Here is a 25,131-nt window from a genome sequence, read left to right on the forward strand (position 1 = left end):
GAAAGACCAGATCTCAACCTCTGAGCGTTACCTGTACAAAGACTGATGATTATAAAGTGAAGCATCAATTAAATGTTTTGGGTATTTAGCCAGTCTTCTTCATGTTAAGAACGAATGCAGCATGTGTAGGTTGCCACATGGTTAGCATGTCCTTTCACAGGGGCTTGGGGTCTTCTGGCTACCTTTAGCCTCTATCAGCTGTTGTCCTACCAGGCCAGAGAGGCTGTAGCTGCAGGTTTAGTGTTGTTGTTTTTTTGTTTTTTTTTCAGTTAAAGGTTCAGGAAACAGCACCAACACAAGTCTAAAGCAGCTCAAGGCTGACTCTCAAGTGACTCAGTTAAAGGCTTCGGAACAAGCCACAATGATGCTTTTAAAGTCAGGTCAGGCTTATTAATATTATGTGTAAAGAAAGGGATAATTTCGAATGCATCTGAGAAAGAATATCCCATGAACATGTCATTTATTCTGATAATGTGAGAAAACAAAGAGATAAAAACTATGATTCACAATCATGCTTTATTCTTGTTGATTTCTTATAAAAGAATCAAATAAAAGGCTCTTTCAGGATCTCTCACACGTCGTAGTCTTTCAGTCTTGCTGTATCCCATTTTCTTTAAATCAAACTATACTTTTCTTTACACCTTAAGTCTCTTCATCTTAAATATCTTTTATTAGTTTGTGACTTCAAACCAAAACTTCATTGATTGTCAACACAAAAATCTATCTTAGCACCAGTACAATAAAACTGTACTTTTGCTTCTTTTTTTTTTCCTTTTTTTTTTGAAATACTGTTTTTGAATGAGGGAGGAAAGTCTCAGAATAAAGGGATCCTAATAAGTACATTTCAGAATGAAGCACCAACCATAGAAAGCATTTCTCATAGATAGGGTTGTCAGATACACAAGAGGTCAAATATATTAATGACTATTAAATTAAGCACAACAAACAGTGTAGATAAAACACTGCAACACAAAGCACTCTAGGATGTGGACACATCTTATTGGGACGTGGGAGACAGTCGTGGCTGCAGTTAAAGAGGACGCCTTGGCTCCTCTGGACTCCAGAGGTGATTCAACTTTTCCTCTGAGAGAGATCCACAGGATTCTGCATCAGTTCAGGAGGAGTGGAGAACACAACTATCTGTCCGCTTCTGTAAACAAACTGTCAAGCTCAAGGTCCAGAACAACATTATTTTATACTGCGAGTAGGGACTGGGACGGCTTAGTGCTGCCCAGGCTTACTTTGTGAAATGCGGAGAAAAAAAAAAAAAAATACATCGTAAGCGATTAGGTCCGTCCAGTAATGATCTCTTGAGGATGATAATGTGAAATGGAAAGAGGCTCTGAGCTGGGCGGGTAATCATGTCCAAATACTATGTGCCATGGTCTCCTCACTGCAGGTCTCCAGGTCTCCCAGGTCGACAGAGAAACCATCTGGGTCAGCGGCCTCCCTGACTTAAGCGTCTTATCTTCACGCACGAGTTCACCAAGATAAAAGTCTCGGATTATCTCCCGTTGAAAAATATCGCTTTCCCTCAGGAACAAGCTCAAACAAAAACGTCCTACACATTATCCATCCCTTGCCACAAGAAAACATTTCTGTAACCAAATGTGTTAACCCTGATGGCAAGATATACATATACACTACCATGTACATACATAATCATTAAAAAAGGTTTGTTCGTGTATTCAAATATACCTATAGATAGGAACCTGAAAGCTGCTTTTTAGCACTGACCACCCCCGTGTGCAGGTCCTTGAGATCACCTCTGTCTGAGGTCAAAGGTCATTGGCGGAGTGTCAAGCCTTTATGGTAGCTGGAGTTAGAACCCATGACCCTCGTTATGATGGACGGAGAGTTTTCCTTTGAGCTGCTGCTTGTGAGGAAGGGCAAAGAGTCAACAGTCGGTGGAGGAGTGCAGTGCAAGAGAGGTTATCGACTGCGAGGCTTCCCTGTGTTTGTCAGCGTCTCTTCCTCTTCATCCTCCCCCTCATCCTCCTGTAGGATGTGAATGGAGGAGCCCAGTAGTCTCTGGATCTCTGGTACACAACGCACCAGATCCACAAGTCCCTCCTCCTCCTCCTCCTTGTCTTCCTCCTTATTTTTGCCTCTGTACGGAGAAGCTAAAGCGGAGCTCACCTGGCTGACAGATACCTGTTTCCACAGCTCAGTGCGCGACAAACTCACCACCTCCAAGTGAGGATAACGAGCTCTAAAGATCCGTGCGGACATCTTCAGTCGCTTCAGGACATCAGTCAGGAGGAACCAGTTGCAGAAGCTGAGAGAGAGAAACATCTGAGATTAACTGTAGGTATCACACAGAATACTAAACGTATAAATGTATATCTGCTGTTTTAGGTTTAGACATGGCAACACTAACAGTACCTTCATAAAAACAATGAGTCACAAAGCAGCAACGCAAGTTACTGTAACTCTGTCAGCCCTCATAATGATGTCACCTGAGCTTGTATTATAAATATTAAAAAAAACTTTTATGTGGACATGACAGCACCTGCACCTTCAACTCAGTTTACTCATGAGTCACAGCTATTGGTGTTTACTATCATCACAGCCTTTCTGACATAAACTGTGACATATTTGTGGCAGTGCAGCATCAAGAATCTAAATCACTAGAACAATTTTACACAGTTCATGCCTAATTTTATTCTGCAAACAATCAAATGTTAGTGTGTGCCTTTCTAAACGTGGATCCAGATGCCGACAACAGTTTCCATTAGTTTCGATTAATTCTTGCCAATAACAATATCTCATCTTTGTGAACTCACCCCTGTGTCAATGACACCTGAACGTGATAGCAGGGTAAAAGAGGCTCAGAGGAGAACTCGAACACAAGACAGTCTCTGTCCGAATCCTGGTCAGTCTTCCCCGTTACGTCCTCCTCCAGCTCCTGGTTCTGCTCTGACAGCAGGAAGTCCCAGCACGGCTCCTGGTCGGTCTCTGTGAAGTGAAGTTCATTGAGGTGAGAAGGACAAGGGCGGACACACCGGCTGCATCTGCGCTGCTACTGAACTCAGTGAATCCACGAGGTTAGGGCGCCCTCTAGTGGTCACTACATTCACACCAACCATCACATGAACTGTACATGAGGGACTGACAACGTTGGTCACTCAAGAATATAAATTTTATGGCATCACTCACAGCTTCAATTGAAATCACCGTCCATAGAAATTGTGGATATGAAAAAATATCACCAAAGAACATATTTAATCATCATTTACTGATTTACTTCTATTTTTCTTATTTTTCTTATTTTTTTCCCTATTTTTCCTAACCCTAACCCCAGCCAGAATGAAAGTTTAATATTTTTTGTTTGGGTTTATACCTGTGGATGTTCTCATACCGTAATAACGCTTTTAAAGCTAGATAAATTTCCTTTATATCTCCAGTCCCTTCAAAAACATAAAAAAAAACAGGAAAGGGATCATGCCATATCCATACATATTTTACAGGAATGTGTATAATATTAATACCAAAATAAAAGGTAATATAAAGGTAGAACACAACATCCGGTGTGACCTATGTCTGATTGGTGGTAAGCCCGATCAACCTCTTCTGAAGAATATTGAAGAGAATGTAATATTAAACAAACAGTAACTGAGCGGTTTAAACTTGTTAACATAATCTAAATTAAACATTAAATGCACAGGCCAGTATAAAATACTGAAGGAGACAAATGATGATCAGGAGAGTGGTGATAAAGTGATTAAATCAGATGAAATAATTAACATAAATGAATATCCTTTGGTGGAGCCCAGGTCTCCTACTCTATTTTAATTATTCAGGTGTAACATTAGCATTTAAATAGTTAAAGCAGAATTATTTTAGGAATAGCTGCAATAACAAATAAAAATATATGTGTCCGTTATGTGGGGACTAATTATGTTTAATTAAGTTTATTCCGACCACATGCTCCCTCAGTTCCTCCGTGCTACTCTAATCCTGTTTTTCATCCCTGTGGCTGTTTACAGCACAACACGGATGCTCCACGTCCCAGTGACTGACCATGAGCCTACAAACTAGCTTCTTTTCTCTGCAGTGACCTGATAAGTGCTCCAACACGACTTAATGCATTTGCCTCAAGGACAGTGGAGGAGTGATATTTCAAAAGGATTTACAAATTAAGCAGGATATTTGATTGACGGACAGGATAACATTGAGTAGATAGACAGATCCAGCGGTCAGGTTTCTTACCAAACAGGGAGCTGCTGTAGAAATCCCAGGGTAAACTGGGGTCCTGTTCGCTGCGGGTTTCCAGATCTGTGAAATATTCTGGGGCAAAAAAGAAAATCTTGGCATGACTGTGGCAGTTAGCATGTAATGACTACTAGACGCAAAGGTAAAAAGTTCTTTGTGGTTGTATGTAGGGAGAACAGAAAAATCAGTATGCAGTATTGGCAAAGTAATTTAAGATGTAGATATTTCTGATATGGTTCACTTTGCAGCAACCTCTGCTGGAAGTGGAAAGAGAAAACAGGCACTGGAGCGATGTGTTGTATCAGCTACTGAGCCTTCAGCTCTCAGTTTATAGGAGAAGAATGGCACGAGACTCATATGGAGGACAACGTTGATACTGTGGCAGCATCAGTAGTGAAAGAAACCCCGAAAGAAATCAATGACTTTAGCTTCAACCTGGCAAGGTCCTGAGAAAACATGCCAACACCATAAAAGTAGACAAAGTTCATATCTGCAGTGAGCTGGCTTCTTTTTTGTCTACTATGAACAGCAAGAATAAATCATGCGTGTCAAAAGATTCCCGGTAAGGCAGACGTGTAAGTAATCACATTACCTGACTTATGTAGACTGAACACATGGAAGCAGATTTAAATCTATGCCTTTAATCACTGAAAGCTTTATTCTAACTGCTGTTTTTGTACCACAGCAGTCTCCTGATAAGGCTTGAGCTATGCTCATTTTTAGTCAGTAATATGACCATATTAGTGAATCCATGGTGAGTCATCTGCTCAGCCTTTTACTGTAACTTTTTACTCATAAAAATTCTGCCAGCTATTTCTTTTTTTAAACTGCAAGTGAGTCCTTTTGTGTGAACTGAACCTTCCCCAACTGTCAAGGGGAGCTTCACCTTTTATTGTTCATTTTGCATTTAAAACTGCTTTAAGTTGTCTCAGGTTTTCAAACTTAGGTCCCAAATGCGATGTAATGACAGACGAACAAATGCTGTTAAGCTATGTCACCTTTGTGCACTGTCAGCTATAATATATTCTTGATTAATTAGATTCTTCACAGCCATAAATTAATCATAGCTTGATCGTCAACATATGTACTTGTCAAGCTCAACTTCAGCACAGTGTCTGAACGTCTCAACTTACGAGGACAATGTTTTCAGTTTTTGACAACCTAACTGAGCTGTAAGACAACAAACCAATCTGAGTCACACATTAGACAACAGTTACTGTCAAACTTTGTGTATGTAGTGTTTGCGTGCACGTCTCATATATGCTGCATGAATCCGGTATTGTTCATAGCTCACTGTGCCAGATGTGATACACTGGGAGTGAGTTTATTAATTTGTCAACATATTACTTGAAGGGTGATTGTAAAGTTGGCAAATACAAGTTTGATTATTTATTTTCATGTCTCACTTCAATTAGCTTTATAGAAGCTGTTGGGCTGTGTTGTTTACTTTGTCTGATGTGATTGTTGAACTTGACCTAAGGTAAAATGTTCTCACGAATTCTCTACATATCCCAACTAATTATTCTGATGGAAACTGAGGGGAATAAATTAAAACATACCTGTGAGGAAGGTCTTCATGCTCGGGCTATGTGCTAGTTTGACTGGTGTGTGTCCAGAGTAGGTTGCAAGAGTTGGGTCTGCACCATGGTTCAGAAGCAGCCAGACTATTGGTAGGTTATCACTTGCTACTGCGTCATGAAGGGGCCTACAAACAAAACATAAATGCCGTTTATGGATTGTACATCTTTAAAACGATAGAGACGACACAACGATATACTATTTTTTCACCTGCTGTTTGCAAAAGTTAAATTGATTACGAAGGTTAAACGCATGATAACACTTGAAAGTAACTAGAACAACCATCATGCACCCTGAAGCATCACCTTGTTCCGTCCTGGGCACTACAGTTGACATCTGCACCGTGTTTCAGCAACATCTGGACAATCTGAGTCCACCCTCGAGAGGATGCCTCATGGAGAGCGGTATAACCGGCGTTATCACGTCGATTAACCTCCCTGATGTCCTTTTCAAGACAATACTGGACTACGTCCTGTAGAACAGAGGTAGGACAGATGGACAGTCTTATTATCATCACTCAATAAGACTGCACTGTTTACAAAAGGTTAATGTGAGTAATACTATACACGTAAACAGGTGGGATTTTACCTGATAGCCGAGGCGGGCAGCACGTTGCAGCAAGGTCTCCCCCGCATTTTTATTGACGATCAACCGACGAACCTCAGGAGGAACAGGCCTTTTTGGTGGAGAGTCTGAACCACTGCTTTTTCCAGAGGAGCTTTTCTTATTGGATGGAGAAGATGGCAAACTTTTTGGAGTGGATGGTGGACTGGCTGGTCTTTTTCCTCCAGCATCATCATTATCCAGGTTAATGGAGGAGCCGCGCTTCCCCAAGCTGCTGCGTTTAGTCTTATTCTAAAACACAGATTATTGATTAGAGCACTATGTTCCACATATGAAATACCTGAGAAATACACAGTAATCCCAAATGCCACTATACTGTAAATATGACAAACATATTGTTTTGTTGGACCACAGGGGGGCACTGTAAGCTTATATATTCTTGACACCCTGCTCCTGAAACCCCATGTGATTTGAAATGTACTATAATCCAACAAGCAGCATCAGGAACTCACCTTCTGCTCATCACTGTCACATAAGTGTTTGCTTTTGAACTTCCTCTTCCCTGAAGGCTTATCATTGCACTCTGGAGACTCCTCGCTCTCCTGGTAGCGGACTGATCCTGAGCGTGTGACTGAGGGTCTCCTTGGGGGAGGCTCTGGACTGGAGGCAGTGGGACTTGGACACTGATCTGCCTGTGGATCTGTAATGACAAATTAGTCTGGAGGTTATTCTGACTGGTACCAACCAGGTGATTCAACAATCTTAATCTGTAAACATGATGCTTTTTATCAAAGGGTGTACTGATGCAGCAGCTTCGAGCTAACACCCAGCTGCCGAGCTGGAATAATTTAGGTGCCGTTTTGTGCCGACATCAGACCTGCTGCTACTTTCTGAACCAATGGGCCCTGGATTAGCAATCTTATCTTCTGAAACAGGGTAACTGCTGTCTCTGAACTACTCTGCCCTGCTTTAGCAATCAAGTCTGTCATATTTCTGTTAATACTCATTCTGTGTGTCACACTCACACTAATGGGTACTTTATGTGGACTTTCTGACGTGGATAAGATAGACAGGTGGGAAAAGAATACTCAGAAATACTAGTTGCAAATTTCATGTGTGCTGTATCCATACACTTTACATATGTATCTATTCTAGTTGATCTCATTAATATTTCTTAATTACAGACATCCATTGGTATGATAAATTCTGAATCCCTAATTTATAAATCTATTACAAACTGAGACCGAACTCTGGTATCCATCATAAGAGAGGGTTAACGCTTTCTGTTCTGTGTCAAAACTCACTGAACTCAACTATCATGTGGACAATGTGAGTACAAGAAAGTTGTCCTCATTAGAAACTAGAAATCGTGTACACACTGTATTGCACAGTGGCTGTACATTTATTCCACAGAATAGAAAAAAGGCCTCAGTCAGTACCGTTTCATTCATCAGATATTTTTTAAAAGAATGAAAATCTATGACACATGAGTAATGATGACAAATATCCATCAAAAGCCAACAAAACCAAACGAGGTTCAGCAGCCAAAAAAGGTTTCATGCGTTTACAATATTAAAAAAGAATGATTCAGGCTGATACCGACTAACGTTTGATGTGTTTAAAGGACTAAAACTAATTATAAATAATAACTAACAACAATTTTTATTATCAACTCATCAGCTCAGCTAATTACCAAGTCAATTAATTAGCAAAATAATTTGTAATTAATTTTCTGTCAACCAACTAATTATCATTGCAACTCTCAACTCTAATCAAAATTTCCTGTGAATCAACAACTCATCAAAGTTTCATTTCAGCTGTGCATGGTATGAAATCCTAAGATTCTGCTCTAATCGGATTTTAACAATACATTATCTACTGTCGCGTAATGCATGGCTGTTATCATATAAGCTGTACTTGTGATTAAACTTGGGCTGGAAACAGTTAAAAAAAACTTAACTGGTCTCTGGAGAGAAACTGCATACCTGCAGGGATTCCAGTGTCCTGTCTCAGCGAGTCAGATTCTTCAAGATGCTCTCCATCTTCCAGCTTGTCTTTCTCAGTGATGTATTCACCGGTCTGATACTTCTTGCTACGACATCGCCGCCGTTTCTTATGAGCAGGCGCGTCACCCTCTGCACTGGGGGCCTTGCTCTTCCCCTGAAGCAAGTGCTCTGGCAGGGGATTTGATCGAGGCCTTCCTCTGGGACGACGGGCGGGCTGAGTAGGGGTCTGAGGAGGTGACGGGGAAACTGGGGGAGGAGGCATTGGTGGGGGTGGAGGAGAAGGCGTTGCAAAGCCCCAGAGGTCAAGTCGAGCATCATCAGCTCGCCGGCGTCCTCTCCTCAGTCTTGGGAAGGAGCACTCTGTAGTCTCGGCCTCCTTTTTGGGGACAGCTGAGCTATTGAGAGATTCTGAAGTTTCTACACTCGGAGGAGTGCTGCCACTATCTGCAACTGATTAAATCACAGTTGATTGTTAGATTCCCACCAGCATCTATGCCTAGACTATGACTGATAATCAAAAAAATTCCAGTGAATATGTGAGGCATTTTCTGTTTCCACAAGGTAAGCTCAGCGTAAGCTAACCATGAGCTCAATCACAGGCAACATGTGTCACACAACTGAAAACAGCGTTGAATAATTGATAGATATCAGAAGTGTGTGCACACTGTGAGAACTTCCAAGGTCAGTAAATGTCATAGAACTATAAGAAACAAAGACTTTACCTGCTTTGTTGCAGGTTGGTTGCTCAACCTTGATGGGGCTGATCTTGTCCCTTGGAGTCGGCGCTTTACTCTGTGGAGAAAGTTTTCCCGCTGACAGACTCTGTTCAAGCACAGGTGCACATTGTTTCTTCTGGTGAAATACACAGGGGACAGAGTGAGCACACTGTATCGGATGCTATTGATCACAAACCTTTCATGGTGATAGAGAGCATGCATCAAACTAACAATGAGACCTTGAGCGTTAAATCATCAGTCATATACTATTATTATACAAGGTTCTGAATGGAAACTGTAGTAGTTAAAATTTAAAAAATTGATTACTGTCTTAAACGTTTCCACACAATTCAACCAAAGAGATTATATGAGATGAATGAAGGCCTTTCAGAAATTCAAAGAATTTATAATCATATTCACTGATAATTTACCTTCTTGTTGGAAGTCACTTTGGTTGGAGTATTTTCTGTGTCTTGCTTTTTCTTTCCTACAGTCTTCTTTAATGTGTCTGTTGGAGTCTTCTCCTTTGCTGGCTTCTTAGGACTACTCTTCTTTTGTTTGACGGCAGCAGCTTTTGCTTTGGTTGGCGACTCCTCTTTGGTTCCGTTTGTTTTCTTCTCAAACTTGTCGCCTCCCCCTGCACACTGGCCTGTAAGAATAGATGCAACCATGCCCTCCAATTTTTCACTGGGAGGACCGTCTGACGTCCCACTTTCTTTCCTCAGTATCTCCCCCTCTAACACCTGGGCTAGTTTGCTCTCCATCCTGTTCCCATTTGTTGATGCATTGCTCCCACAGAGATGAGACTGGCCAGCAGGCTTTGAGGAGCCTTGCTTTGTTTGCAGTCCCATGTGTTCTCCCTGACTGGTGTGTATGTCAGTATTATTCTCCGGAGGCTCAGTAGCATTCGCCTTCTCTTGTCTTTTCGTAGCTTGAGTCAAATCCCCTTGAGATGGCACACCAGGCCATTTTTCCACTGACCAGGATGATGGGTATTCAAAATCAGGAGTATGTTTAGAATGGATGTCTTTGCTCCCAGTGAGTGGATTGGCACCATCAGCTTTTCTTGATGCAACAGGCGAGGCTTGAGTATTAGCCTCACCTGTCACAGCTGTTGTTTCAAGAGCTTGCTGCTTTACAATGGATGCAAGGTTAGACAGAGGGCTGTGATGAGCACTCTGAAACTTACATCCTTCTGTGGCGCCCTTGGTCTTTGGAGATCCTTGTGTAGTTTTTTTCTGAGCAGACGAGGCCTGGTGTGGAAGATGAGATGGCTGTTGCCACACTGGACTGACAACAGTGGTAGAGAATGGCACCGCTGTTTTGCCAGGTCCAGGTTTCTGATGAATCTGAGCATTGGCAGAGCTCAACAGGGCAGTCGTTAGGGCTCCTTTACCGGGACTGTTCTTAGTTATGGCTGTGCTGGTGTTTTTACTGTGTTTGTTACTGTGAGAATGTTGGTTACCCTTCATCAGACAGGATGGCTTCTTTCCTCCTGAGGCCAGATGTTCTCCTTGGTCAATTATAGATATAAACTCCTGCTTTGCAAAACTCTGAAATTCATCTGCAAAGGTCCCTTTGCCATCTTTCCCCCTCAGAGTAGAAGCCAGTATGGGACTAGCCACACCTACATATGTACCAGGGATGTTTTTTATCGAGTCCTGTGAAGGTCCCTTACCCCACGCTGGTTTAGGCTCTGGGACCTGGTGATTCTGGGGCCTGTTCAATTGCTTTTGGTGAGATCCATTTCTGTGGGTATTTGGTAAGACAGGGTATTGCACACCAGAGCTATAACTAGTGGAATGAGTCCTCTTTGAATTCAGAGAATCTCTCTGATTTGACTCGTTATTATGGGGCTCTGTCGCACTAACTGGAGGGTCACTTGTGCATTTCAGGCGTTTTGATTTAGCAGACAAATCAAGAGGTACGTCTCTGGGTTCAACCAAGCAAGGTGTGTGGTCCTCTGAAGCAGAGGGAGGCATTGTTTTAAGAGAGCCAATAGTTGCCTTGTCTATGCTATTGCCTTTCTCCACATGGTTCAGGAGTCTGCTCTGAGAAGTGATGCTGGCTAGTGCGGAGCCACAGCAAATGGCAGCAGTGGGAGACAAGGTGTAGTGGGTGGGTGCTGCTGAAGTTAGTGATGGGTGCTGTAATGGTAGGGAAATAGCAGGTGAAGCTACCACAGAGGCTAAAGATTTATGTTCTCCTACGGTTTTGGCATTTTTGCTTGATGAGTGGTTAGATTTTAGTTTTGCGGTTGATGTGCCTGCTTTTTTCTCTGCAGCTGGAGTCCGTCCCACAGGCAACGAATAAGGATAGGTTCGCATGAGTGGTGTCGCTCCGACACCTGAGCTTTGAGGCTGAATCTCTTTCTGAAACTGACTGGCTGTGGCCTCTCTCAATGCTGCAATCTGACCCAATGCTGGTGGAAGAGTAATTTTACAAAGTGGAGAAGAAAAATTAGTGGAAGGAAGGAAGGCCACAGGCTGGGCTGGTTTAAACATGGCAGAACACTGAAACCCAGGCGGAACACTTTGCACAGATTGCGTTTGCGGATGTGATTTCTTCCCATTGCTGTGACAAGGGTTGAGTAAATCCTCCCGGTTTACTTTTACACCACTTGACCACTGAGGAGTTTGGAAGACCCCAGCACCATCAGCTTTGAGTTTAGGGGCTTCTGTCCTTTTGTCTGTCCTCTTCTCTGGACTAGTGAGGACTGAGCCAGACATTGGTGCATTGTTGGGCTGTTGAGGTGGAGAAAGTTCAGGAGTGTGGTTGCAATTGCTAGTGTTCAGACAGGCTTTTACCGTCTTACAGTCTTTTGTTGAAGCGGTCTTGTTTTGCTGACCAAGGGTAACATCTCCTCTGAACTCAGGGGGCAGCGTCTGGGGGGGATTTCCCACCATACTAGTAGAGGCTTTATTTGGAGCACTGATCTCTCTGCTCACCGTGCCTCCATCCCCTACATTCATTAGTGTGGGATCCACCTGAGTAATAAGAGAAGTTCATGAGGCCACTGTTAATTAGATATGAGGACAAAATGCTCTAATCAAGTAATCCAAGTTCAACAGAAAAAAAAGAATTACCTGCATAGGTGTTTCTTTAGCACAACATGCCTTGGGGGGTAGCTGAGTCAGTCAGGTGAGAGTTTTCCGTGAAATACAGTGATATGCTGCAGAATGCACAAGAAAGAAAACAAAAAACACTCAGTGTGATCACTACAGTCGTGTTGGTGTCACACAAAAAACGTTAACTTAAACCCTTATGAATAAGGAGTATTCTATGCAACAGCCATTGGTCCACACACAAAACATGACATGCTTGGAGATCAGATATGCTACAATTTCATCAGAGCAGAGAAATTTTAGGGTAGCAGACAGAAGTGTGGTAAACTGGTGCAACATATTTGTGGTGTTGTTCCCTACGGTTTTATTTGTTCATATGCAGGAAATAGTAACAATTTGTCTGTGATCTTCTATCCTGTCTTTGCTAAAAACTGTATATCCAGCGAGAGAAATTAGATCTAATGCATTACTTGCAACATGAAGCAATTGCGAGCCAACATATATCTGGCAGAGACAAATAAGAAACTACAAACACCCAGATCCAGATCACTCCTTTCATGTTTGCTAGCATTTTGTATATGTTTTTTTTCTTTCTTTTTTCAAGTTAACCTTACTTCTACTGTTCTGCTGACACTATTTTGTTCATGTTGGAAGTGGAAAGAGACTGTCTAAATCCTGTTGACAACAGGGAATTAACAATGACACTCCTCTGAGATATTATATAAAATACTATGACATAGAAAACAGAACATTATAGGAAACAATCAAAGGAAATATGCTTCTTCAAGCAGAGCTGCTGTCAAACACATTTTAAAATCCATTTCAGACGTATACATCCACCTCCCACAATAAAAAGTCAATTTTCAGAGTATGTCTGCTTGAAGCTTAACATTACCACAATTACATATTGGACCACAATTTGTCTTCCAGACTAATTGGGATATCACGAAATGATGCTTGCCGAACACAACTTTTCACCTTTAGCAGTAATTGTGAAATCCTCCTTTTAGTGTCTCAACAAAAATGAAAGCACATTTTTAAGTCCGAACTTCACTTTAGGCTTACTGTAGCCTTAGCAGGCGCTGTCTAGTTGTATTAGGAAACAATTAGTAAAAACCTTTTTTTGTCTTGGTATCAGCAGATGCTAAATATTAAAAGGTCAGAACAAAAACTAAGACACCCTTGGTTTTACCGCAAAAGCCCTGTAATTTGGTTTTACCTATACTAGTCACTACAAACACATGCTCTTGTTTAGCGGTCCATGGCCTCTTGGACCCCGGGCTCTGTCCCCAGCAGACTCATTCAGTAATCCATGAAGCAATCAGCTGTAACTGCTCAAATGATCTTTTATTAGCGAATGTCAGTGTGTTTTATGCCAATTATGTTGTGGGCGACTGGAAATAGGCAAAAGTTTTGTTGCTTGTTTATATAGTAAAGGATTATGTATGAATTATTTACGATCTTAATGTGGGAGGTCATGCAGAGTAAGTCTAAAACTAGACATGCAATCCCACCCATTGCTTCTCTATTTAAAACTCACAAAAGACATTTTCTGAACAGAATCCACACCAGTCATATCCATGCACACGATTATTAATAATAATAGTTAAGTAAGCTGTATGCCACCTGAAGACAAACATTTGAAACACCGGGGACACCCGCCAGAACAGCCCCCCGTATGTAGGTAGAGGTGAGCGCAGACGAGCGCATCTGCAAGTAAATGAGACGACTACAAAAGGGACTGTGCAAAAAAATAAAAAAATTAAATAAATCTATGTCAAAGCGTTGGGGAAATGGAAACATTTCACTGTGGAGTCAGTGAAACATAACGAAGATGATACACATAATGACTGACACACCAATCTCTGCTGGAATCTGCGAGCACGGACTGAAAGGGATCCAGCGATGCAGATACCGCTCTGTGCAAGGAGGGTCTGCATACATTACCGTACAACAGTTGCTCACAGCTAGTTTGTCTTTGTGCTGCGATCGAGGTCTGCTCCGCCACTACATTTGAATTCATACGCTCTGATGTAGGCCAGTAAATATGCAGCAGTCCGCGCACACGCCGTGGGCAACACGGCTCAGACCAAACAAAGTCGAGCCTGGAAATACCTTTGAGAAAAACAGCCTCGGAGAAGCCAAATTATTCCGTGGCAGCCCACTTCCACCCGGTCAACTCGGTGTCCAGCCCACGGCACAAAAGACACACGTCCCAATGTCATATCTGAGAAGTGCTCAGTAACACCACATGCATGCGGTGGCACTGGGGCACTCACAAAACAACATTTCCGTCTGTTATAAATATCAGCACGGAAAAACTCTGGAGAGCTCCGGGTCGCTCTCTCTCGAGCTGGAGATGGCGAGCAGTCACCATAATGAGAGAATGGCAACTGGCTCTCAGGTGATCGGTTCATCTGCACACAAACAAGCGGAGAAGACAGGCAGTCCTCATCCCTAAACCTACGGGAAGGGTTTCTGAAATGTTTCGAGATGAAGACAGATGTTTCGGGGAATTATAGCAAGTGGCAGGAGAGATTCCCCCCATCGAGTGGCTGCCTGGGCTGCGACGCAGGAGCACAATGTGGCAATGTGTCACATCTCCGCCTGATAAGGTAAGTCAACATCAATGCAAAGCCACATAGAGAATGAAGGGAGAGCCAAACAAACTAAACTCCTGACCACCATCACCCCGTTTCATCAGCCCCACAAAGTAACGCGGCCAGATTGTCAATTTCTCCACCGTGTTACTGGAAATAGGTGTAGAAAGTAGGCAAAAAGAGGGCAGACTGGCAACTTACTACACAGGCTTGAACCGCTGAAGTGGCCACGAAAAGGGGGCAAACAATATATTTAACTCCTGACCAGCAGTACCTCCGGTAGGTTTCCAGCTCCCTGCACAGCGGAGTCTCTGCGAATCCTTCGCTTTACTCCCAGTGGTTTACATGTTGAGGCAGGCTACTGTTATTTATCCCCGGCCGACCTAATGTGAAGTGCTCCCGTCTCTCTAATCGGCCCTTTGGTGGACTGACTGAGCCACTTCGGCGTTGAAAGGCATTCACCGAGCCCCCGACCCACCAAACCTCTCCTCTCCCGGCCCCCTTTAGACTCTCTCAATCCGAAATATTGAATAATTCCCAGGCTAATCAGCAGCCGAGATAAAAGATGTCTAATGACACAAACAGTTACGAACCCGCTCGTCCAGATGGCATGTGAACGACGCACAGGCACCACTGTGATACGGCCGTGTCCAGCCTTTCGCCTCTGCCGTCCGTGGCTGCTCACTAATCTCGACGGTTTTCGGTTCTAAAAGTCCGGGGGGGCGGGAGGGAGGGAGGAGGAGGGGAGGGTAGGGGGGGTCGTCAAGACAGTCCGTTCCGTATCTCCAGTCTCCAGTCTGGTGGGAGAGAGAGAGGAGAGAGAGGGGCAGAAGGGTGCACGGTGACAGCATGGGAGATGTAGTGCTCGGCTATCCACGCCCAGGATTAGACGCTGGAGAGGCTGGGAGGGGTGAGGACTGCAGGTACCGGCATGCAACGCGAACTCCAGCCGCTCAAGGGGAATGGGGGATCGCGACCAAAGAGTGTAACGGTGCGCTAAACTGAAAAGGCTTATCGGGGTAACGAAGTAATAAACTGTATTTTGTTTTAAACCAGAGTAGGCTCCGAGTGTCTCTGACTGGCTGGGTGCGTTTCAGAGTCAATCAGCTCAATTAACAGTAAGCTGCGGGTGATAGTTTCTAAACGGAATTGACAAAATATAAAAGGAGAGAGTGGGAGCGGTGTGGGTCTGTTGCAGGGAAATTAACACGAGGAAGCAAGACTCTGGGTGTTGGGGGCTCTTCAGTTTCATGCATTGGGCTGATGGACTGGCTTGGAGACGATAGAGGAACACCAATTTTTGAGACATAAAACCGTGTTATCTTCAAAGAACTTTGTCATCTGTGATCTAACTTCACTCCTCTAATGAGATTTAGCTTCAAATACATGTCTTCCAGCTCTGACCTCTATCTGTTCAGCTAAACCCTGGAAACACAACAACGTAGCAGAAGTCTCTTTTCTAAATTTCCACTTGTGTCTTCTCTGTGCTCAGCTGGCATTAAAAGAGCTGGATAACCATTCCACATTTGTCTGCAAACCAAAACTGATATTTTGAACGCACAGAGACAGAATTATTATTGCCATCAACACGCTGTCCAAAACCTTTCACTAGAAATACAAAAATACACAAAGAATCCAACATCACTAAAAAGACAACTTAATTATTTACCTGCCATTCATCATGACAACTGAAACATGTGCTTTTCCTGTTTCCTTTTGTTTGGATTAGACCTAAAGGGTCTGATGGTGTGAAAACAATCTGTAAACATAGCTGCTAATAAACATTTATAATAAACATATGAACAAAGACAGTGCCATTCCCTCTAGAGTGCATCTTCAGTTCCCTGTCATTCACCTCTTGCATAGTGCTGCATGTCAACATCACATTTCCTGTTACTATCAGGTCGAGTGAGGTTTAAACTGGAATCACGATTTTCTACAGAGAAGTGGTTATAAGTTCTGAGCGAAGGTTTTGAATTTCAGTGTTAGCCTTCAGTTTTCTAGCACATTTTTTTTGTACAAAAACCAAGACAGCAGAACCAATTCAAGGACAAGAGCCTTCAGCCCACCGACAACAATATACAGGAACTGCATTGACCTTAACACAGCCAAGCATTATCACGATACTTTACAAATACAAAATAATCTGATGTAAAATGGAACCTCTCATTTGTTTTTAAGAACAATACAATCTCATTTCAATTTGAACAAGTTCACACCGAAACATGAGGTCAGCTTTTCCTTAACTGACTACTGCTGCCAAACAAAGACGAGGGAGCAGAGTATATGTGGACCAGTAGCTTATGTTTGCAGTTATGAGAATGACAACACACCTGCAACTTCCAGTCACACACAGACAAACAAATGAAAGTTTAAAAGGGTCTGCAGGAGGTTTGCACTTGCCTGACGCTCCCCCAAAGATAAACAACCACAGCATATTTAGCTCTCTTACTCCATAATCACATTTTGGCACTGTGGTTAAGCAGCACAGGTTACCCTGCTGTAATTAGGCCAGTTGTCTTACCTGGATCCTGAAAGCAGTGCAGGCCTGCTGTTTACAAGGGTATCCACTCCTTTAGGCCAACAAATTTCCTACTTTTCTCAACACTTGCGGTGGTGAGGAAATCGCCTAAACGTGCACACAGCGAGGCGGACACCGTCGTGTGACTGAAAGAGTTTGTTTACTACCATGCATGATCGGTGTCGTCTCTGACCACTACGGCGGTGCAGGACAACGATACTGTCCATCCACCGAGAGCAGAGCGAGCAGAAACTATTTCACCGCTTTCCTGTCGCGGAGTGGATCGCTGTGTGAGAGCCTCTAACATGCCCTTCGCCATTCGCTCAGTAATGGCTGCGTGCAAGCAGCCAAATCGTTGACAGATGGCCAAATGTGAAATTGGGAAACAAAAAATCGCCGATCAGTAAAAAAGTGGAACACCGTACGGAACCGTGTCGGCACAAAGCGGGAGTATCACAAAGTCGGCAGCTGACACATCGCATTGTGTCTGAGCCGGGGTAACCCGGAGACCTCAACGACCGCGCAAGATCTATCCCGGTAGTGACCGGCTGCTCGGGGCTTCACCAATTATAGACGAGTTTGGTTCACAGGCTCCACGTCGGATATCTGACGCTGTGGGGTTAAAAAAACTTGTTATGGATGCAAGTATGAATCAGTCGAGCGGGGATGTGCTATTCCGCACATACACTATGACAACAGCGATAGCACAGATGAAGGCACGTTGTTTATTTCGAAGGCCTGATTTTTTGAAGTATGTCGTCTTCAAAGTGGGCATACGTGGTCATCTATCTGTGAGTCATATTGGAGATTATCGACCCTATTAAGGCCGCCATGCTTGACAGCGACGAGGATGTCCCGTCTAAGTTCGTGGTTCACCTGGTCAGTGTTGAATGTCGAGGTTGGGAAGGCAGCGGAGGTTGAACACCGACTAAAAACCAAGCGCATTATTCTTCCATCTTGGTATAAGTAATGAATTATTCTACCACAAACGAAGGGAGGATGGCAGCCGATCACAGAAACAGTCAAGGGTGATGTTCTTCTTTTCCAGGTTAATGGATGGCCCGATGCGCCGTCCACATCATGTTAAATATCAGTGTGAAATTAAAACCCACCACTTCACAGTTGCCGTGTCGGCGTTAGGATCGCCGACTGCATCCACAGCCGGTACGCATGGACAGCAGACTCATGGATGTCATCTCGACACACAACTTGGCTGTCCATACATGTGACACGATCCTACATAATGCCGTGGGATAACAGCGAAACATCCTCGCAACTACCGTAGCTTCTGCAAGACACCAACAACTAGAAAATACACATATCCAGGTCAAAGTTTGGCAGAGTTTTACTCGCCCTCAATAGCGTTGTGCAATGCCCCCTTTAATGCCCCCTGCTCGCCCGTAACGCCTTTGTTATTAGTAATCGCATGCTATTGCACCGTCTTACCTTGCGCTCCGAGCTGTCTACAGCCACAAAGCCTGCACACAGCGCAACAAGCTATTGTTGTCTGCAGGGAGGCTTCGGTGCGGGGCCGGGGATATGATTTTAAAGTAGAATGAATACAGTATGAAATTTTGGCTTGTCCTCGCGATCTTCCCTTATTGCCAGTTTTCGGTCTGCAGCAGCTGGAGATGAAAATCGCGCACCCTGGGTCCTAGCGCCGGATAAAGCCCTACAGGTGAATAACAAACAGACTGGAGCTCGGTGGGATTCAATCTTTAATTGCAGGGTACTTTAATGGAGTCAGACACAGAGTGCTTATACGGCACACTTCCTCGCGTTTTACCCCCAAAGATTCAAACATCCAGATATTCTGCAGACTAGTATAATTGTCTTGAAATTCAATGACAGTAACCACACATTACTTTAAAAATATAATAATGGTGTAAGGCTGAAAGCTTTTGTCATTTAGATTTCTACACAGTCCACGACACACTACAGACTCTAATTTAATTTGTAAAGAAGCTATCCATGGTTTAAACAAATATTATATTAATATAAATCCGTTTTCAGTGACCATGTACTGGCAGGTACACTCCGGACATGTTTTGGAGCATGAACCTCCCCAAAACAGATTCAGGGGCCATCAAAGAGCACCTGTTTGACTGCTGCGCAGACTGATGTGCTATTGATAATGCTCTGTCTCTTTACATCGAACATCAACCCTTACCGAATCTTACGTGATAGATATTTATGGAATTTTTGCTACAAACAGCCGCACAGTTTAGACATAGACTGCAGTAAACTAATATTTTAAGTGGTAAAGCAGTCTCTTTTAATATTTTGAATGTTTTGAGACAGTGTCATCATTCTATCATTTCTTCCTTATCTCGTGGAAAATGGTTATGTCAATTATGAGTTGTGTCAAATATTGTTACTGTATATCTGCCTCAAAAACCCAGTACAGCTGTGACTATAGTTTCTATAATATTTAGTGCAGTGATGTGCAGCATTCTGAATAATACTTTTAGAGTGGTATGTCAGACGTCAGCATGAATTTGCTGCAGCGAGGATATTTGGACATGAGCTAGACAGCCTATGTTGTGTGTGATTACAATATTTACATTCAGGTGCGGTTTTCAAAAAATAAAAAACCAAACAGCATCATTTAAGAGTTATGGTTGAGACGTACCATATGATCGCGACGGTTTGACTCCTAGCTAGGTGACGTTCGTTGAATTACTCTTTCATCCCTCTCTTTGTCTGCTTCCTGTGTCTTTCTGCCACCTGTTAAAATAACATCTCAATGTAAAGAGATGCAACACACACACAAACATCACAAAGGCCTGCAACCTAAATGCAATAACATCAGATTTTGTGTTTGACATGCCTGTAGACATGACAACCAAGCAAACTGACCGGAGATGTAGCGCTTTAGAGTAAATCTATAGATAAATGTGTTATTTTTTTATGAAAGAATCATAGGCGTGCTTGAAGGGAGCTTGTGTATGGTTAACAGATCAGTAACAGCTATTCCTTGTTCTCTTGGCAACATGACACGGAGGAACAAAACGAGACAAACTAGATGTTCCAAAAGTACAAATATAGATATTGGGCAAAAACACTTGAGCAAAAACAAGTCTAATCATCATCAGTGATATAGATACACATAATGTTGCCAGCATCTAGTTTTCCTTTCTTTTGTTACTTAATTCTTTTACTGTAGTTACATCTCACAGAGACACCTGGGCCAGATGATCCTGACAACTCATTAGATTACCACTTCTGTAAAAGTGGCTTAAGTCAGTGAACAAATCAGGATTCCTGTTAAAGAGTTAAAGACTGACCAGGACAGAAACCTCCCATGGGTCAAGACTTAGGATGTGAGAATACACAGAGAAGTTCTAGTCTGAACACATGTATAGGCCATGTGTCAGTGCAAGTTTACGATATACCTCACATGGTCTTACTTGCCGCCTGCAGCCCATTTGCACTGAATCATGTTCCTTGTTTCTTAAGAAAACAAGGAACACTACCTGAGATGCTCCCTAAAAGATCTGACAAAGCAAAACTGTCAGAGCTACAGCAAAACTGTCAAACCAATGGCATTTCCAGACAACAGCTACATTTACAGAACATCATTTAGCACAACTTTTTTGCCAACTTCCAATTAAATCATGTTAAAACCCCTAAAAGTTTTAAAGACTGAATTCTGCAGATTCACCTGTACAAACTGCATCACAGGATCTAAACTTATATGATCACTTAACCAAAAAGACATACAGTAAATACATAAACATCTTTATAGCCATGCAATAGTTTGGATGTTACATGTTTTGAGATATATGCTTCTGATATTTCTACTAACATTCTGATAAAATAAGGTGAATTGATTTAGAAAATGTATAACGTAAAAGTCAAAAGCAACATGAATTTGCAGAATCAATAGCCCGGTCACTCTGGAGAATCTCCATACCTTACTGTGAGCAATTGTCACTGGAAACACTGATGGAACAGGGCCTATGGCAACTGTTAACAGTGACGTTTGAGGATTTTCCTGAGTAGATGGAACAACACAGTTCACAAATGTCATTTTTCACTTTTTCATCAGCACAAGTAGAACAGTTTATCCTTATTCTTTTGGGACTGGTCTGAAATTCCAGAGTGGACTAACTGTAAACACAGGGACATAAAGCTGAAATGATGTGCATGGCTGACAAAGCACTGGGACTGACTGATCAAATGTTTAAGTGTAATCTTAAATAACCTGATTTGATTTTCATTTAGATGTCATTTAGATGTAAAGTTTTTCCACTGTCTGAAACAGAGAGGAAGGAGACGATTCTTGAACTGTTTTCTAGAAAGAATAAATAGATGTGACCTCATAGTAAGAGCAAGGGGACAACTCAGAATGTGGATATATGCCAGTGATAGAAATGGTGTGCTCTCTGCAGGGTCTACAGAGTGATTGGTATTGTGTCGAAGAAGATGGCCATCAAAATGGCCACAGGCCATAGGCATCTAACAGAAAATGGTGTGCCCTGTTAACGGAGAACACACTGCGCAGTTGAAAGTCCAACTCAAGAACATCTGCACCGGTCTGCTCCAAAAAAGGCGGGCTACAATAGACGGTGGGCGCACTTTATTATGTAGTGGGAGATTACAAGCAAAATCTTTTGACTCATTGAAGCTCTGATTATTCCAAGCAGTCATGATTAATTCATTAGACTTTGACCTGCAGTAGAACCTTTCATACGAGACAGCTGTCACTCTGCTTCTTACTGTTAACAGAGACTCTAGCCCACAGTGCAGGCCCACTGTAAAGCACCGTCAAATTCATCAAGTAATGGGATTTAATCTTCTTTCTCACTTGAATTAAAAGTTATGTCCTTGGTAGAAATGCCAGTTCACTAAAGACAGGATGCCTACTTCCTGCATTCAGTACAGTTGGTTGAAAGACCTTGAAGAAGAGTCAGCTCACAAAAGTTGACCCACAGAGATACTGTATATCTGGACTGGTTTGAATGGGATATTAAAGGTACACTGTGGATAATTTGGCCACTAGAAGCACTATAGAGCAGCATTTTCACAAGTGGGTCATGCTGTGTTGATAAAAATGCATGCATGTGGGCAGGGAAAATTAAAGGTGCCCTGTGGCTTTTTTTTGTACACACACAAGTTATATTAGTTATGTACATTTATTAATTTATTATTTACATTGTTCTTCTACTAAATATGTCATATTTATCCTACACAAACATTTAGTTTTTCTTCAAGCTTTAGTGAAGCCTTTTTTGAAGTATTAAAATGATGCATACTAATATACATGTTCACTTAGTAATTTCTTTCATTTTTTTGGACAGTGCTGCAATTCTCGGTGCGCTGCTGCCACTTAAATCAGTAAAATATTACATAACATGTGAAATTGTGTCAGCTTCTTTCATGTGAACAACCACATATAAGTGTGTGCTTTTTTTTTCATGAGATAAACAAGATGGGGAACCTTTCTGACCAGCAGAGGTCAAACTGTTTTAAAGCTGGAGTGCAGGACTTATACATATAAATAAATGTGTGTTACATTTGAGCTATTGTCAGATGAGCTCACACAATGCTGATTGAGCCTGTAATTCACAGCATACTGAAGTTTAAAATCTGGTGTCTGTGGAAACATTCTAGCACTGGTGCACCATTTATGTCTTCTATGTCAGTTAGCAATGATTGGTTTGCCAGAACTGAAAAACGAAGAAACCATAATGGAGACTATGTAAGCTATAGTAACTAGAAGTATTAAGGTATTAAGGAGACAATCCCAGCAAAACCTAAAAAGCATTCAAGAATGGTTTCTGACACTCCAGATAAAAAACAAACAAAAAAAAAAAAAACACCCCTGCTGTTCAGGGGAGGGATTACAATCTAAAAAAGAACATACACAGAGGACCATTGGCATGACTTTTCATAACTGGAGAAAACTTTAAGTAGAGAAGGGACTGAGGGTCGACACAGATGTCCTCTTACTGCCCTTGGACAGGGTGGTGTTTGTAAAATATCTTAAGTATATCGGTTATGTAGCTATTACATATATTCAACTTAAATAATGTGGGAAGATCTCTGGATTTTTGTAACGATTTCTGAACACAAGCCCAGGACTTGACCAGAGCAGTAGTAGTAGCCGGCATATAGTGTTTGTGTAATGTCTAGGAGTGGAGGGAAAAATCTATACAGCATAGTAGTAAGATATTTTGAGTGACAAAATTGTATCAATACACAGACACCAAGTTTTTGGTACAAGATTAATAAAATCAATAGCTTTTCAGTCTACTAGATGGTGCTGTTGAGTTTTTTTCTGGTGAGACCAGAGGTCAGCTGAGGTAATGGTCAGCAAGCAGGAGGAAGATGGAAAGCAATGATGGTGGCATGAGTAAAAAATCAGAAATACGCAATGCGTGTATAAATCAAGTGCATGGACTTATTTAAATGTTTTAACAAGGAAGGGAAGAAGGGAACCTATACACACACACACACATATATATATATGACACAATGGATTTGCAAGTAGTGTTGTATAAAAATAAAATACTCTGGAAATACTGTGAAAATGAGGCTCACCTCACACACCACCATCCAGAAGTCACCTCGGCCAACGATGTTACAGCTCAACTGTAAAAACAACCAACAGTGGATAGTTTGACTAATACACCTCCCAATTCAAAGCAAGCTAAGACAATAAAAAAACAAAGCCAGCACCTACTTCATACTTCATGTGAGTATGTTTAACACTGAAACTCGGGTGTGCATAGCCAAGCTCAACAGACAAGTGAAGCTTAAAAAAGAGCAAAGCTTGAGTCCACCATTAACTCACAAAGTGTGGACATCAGGGGCAGTGGATTCTTTTGTGACTATAACAGTTCAGTTCATCTGACAGAGCGCTGACAATAGAGATCATTTTCCTTTTGAAAAAATGTTTAGTACTGCAAAAATATCATGTTGTCATTTATGCACCGTGATGATATTGTATTGTTGGGTCTTTGCTGATTACCAAGTCTTGTAATTACTTTCACTGCCAGATGGGGGCAACACATGATGCAACGTAACTGCAGCTTTAATCTGTTGTGTTAATTGTTCTTCTCTATTTCAGTGAGAACTTAAACTGAAAATGTTGTTGATGACAGAAAATTAAACAACATACATTTTTACTGAAATAGTTTTATAAATCTTTGTCTGCTGGTTGGACAAAATAATCAATAATCAATAAAGACAAATCACTAGACAGACAACAAATATGACACTGGACTACTTTCTAATATCACACACCTATATTGGTCATCCAGATTCAGAGTCTGTGAAATAGATGCAGCATGTGTTGAATTCTGATTCTACCTCGAGGGACGGACATGTTGAAATAATCTAGAAAGGTGATTGCTTGAGAAGCCTCATCCGTCAGTGACAAAAACACTCACATCATACAGTTAAATCAGTCAGATGAACTGACGACCTAGAAGTTTTGAGCTTTTTGTTCCGTTTAAGTTGCTGCGCTCTACAGAGATTGTCTAAATGTCACGCACAAACAGTGATGTGTAATGTTTCAACTTCTAAGACAGGTGGTGTCTGAGCTGCAAAATAATAAACATAAACACTCACTACTTTGGTAAAGTAATTGTTATTAGGCAGTGAATAGTGTGCAAATGGTACAGCCTCACTGTCAGATCTAACTTCAGGACATCTCTGTCTTCTTGACAGCAGTCGGAGCACTGTCATATATACCGTAAGTAACCTGAGCTGGTAAAATGCACCACTCAGTGCCCTGTTTAACGGAAAAAACCGTCATGTTACCCCAAGATTTCAAAAATAAAATTACAAGTTGGAACATGTACACACTAGATCCATGCTAGCTGGACAAGCCAAGTCAGCTTTCTAAATTAGAGACGT

General features: G+C 42.1%; 1 protein-coding gene across 2 annotated transcripts; it reads right to left on the reverse strand.

The window, feature by feature from the left end:
- Positions 1-398: 398 nt before the first annotated feature.
- Positions 399-24,102, reverse strand: bcorl1 (BCL6 corepressor-like 1). 2 transcript variants are annotated; one of them, XM_084550384.1, is made up of 12 exons: positions 23,812-24,102; positions 12,166-12,251; positions 9,511-12,066; positions 9,086-9,215; positions 8,343-8,813; positions 6,870-7,057; positions 6,382-6,648; positions 6,099-6,265; positions 5,775-5,920; positions 4,213-4,290; positions 2,787-2,958; positions 399-2,278 (listed from the first exon to the last, which is right to left on the reverse strand). In XM_084550384.1, the coding sequence occupies exons 2-12, from the start codon at positions 12,169-12,171 to the stop codon at positions 1,933-1,935; spliced, it is 4,527 nt and encodes a 1,508-aa protein (XP_084406510.1). In that variant the 5' UTR covers positions 12,172-12,251; positions 23,812-24,102; the 3' UTR covers positions 399-1,932. The 2 variants fall into 2 exon arrangements, with proteins under 2 accessions (XP_084406510.1, XP_084406509.1); XM_084550383.1 differs by lacking the exon at positions 23,812-24,102 and adding an exon at positions 15,338-15,413.
- Positions 24,103-25,131: the final 1,029 nt, after the last annotated feature.

This window comes from Chelon labrosus (assembly GCF_963514085.1).
Source record: "Chelon labrosus genome assembly, chromosome: 8".
Lineage (NCBI taxonomy): Eukaryota > Metazoa > Chordata > Actinopteri > Mugiliformes > Mugilidae > Chelon > Chelon labrosus.

Excerpts from the sequence above, each read along its gene's own strand:
- bcorl1 (XM_084550384.1), bottom strand. Across the intron at positions 9,216-9,510 it reads AAGTGACTTCCAACAAGAAG|AAGAAACAATGTGCACCTGT; the intron begins GTAAATTATCAG and ends GTATTTCACCAG. Across the intron at positions 2,279-2,786 it reads CAGGTGTCATTGACACAGGG|CTTCTGCAACTGGTTCCTCC; the intron begins GTGAGTTCACAA and ends TCTCTCTCTCAG.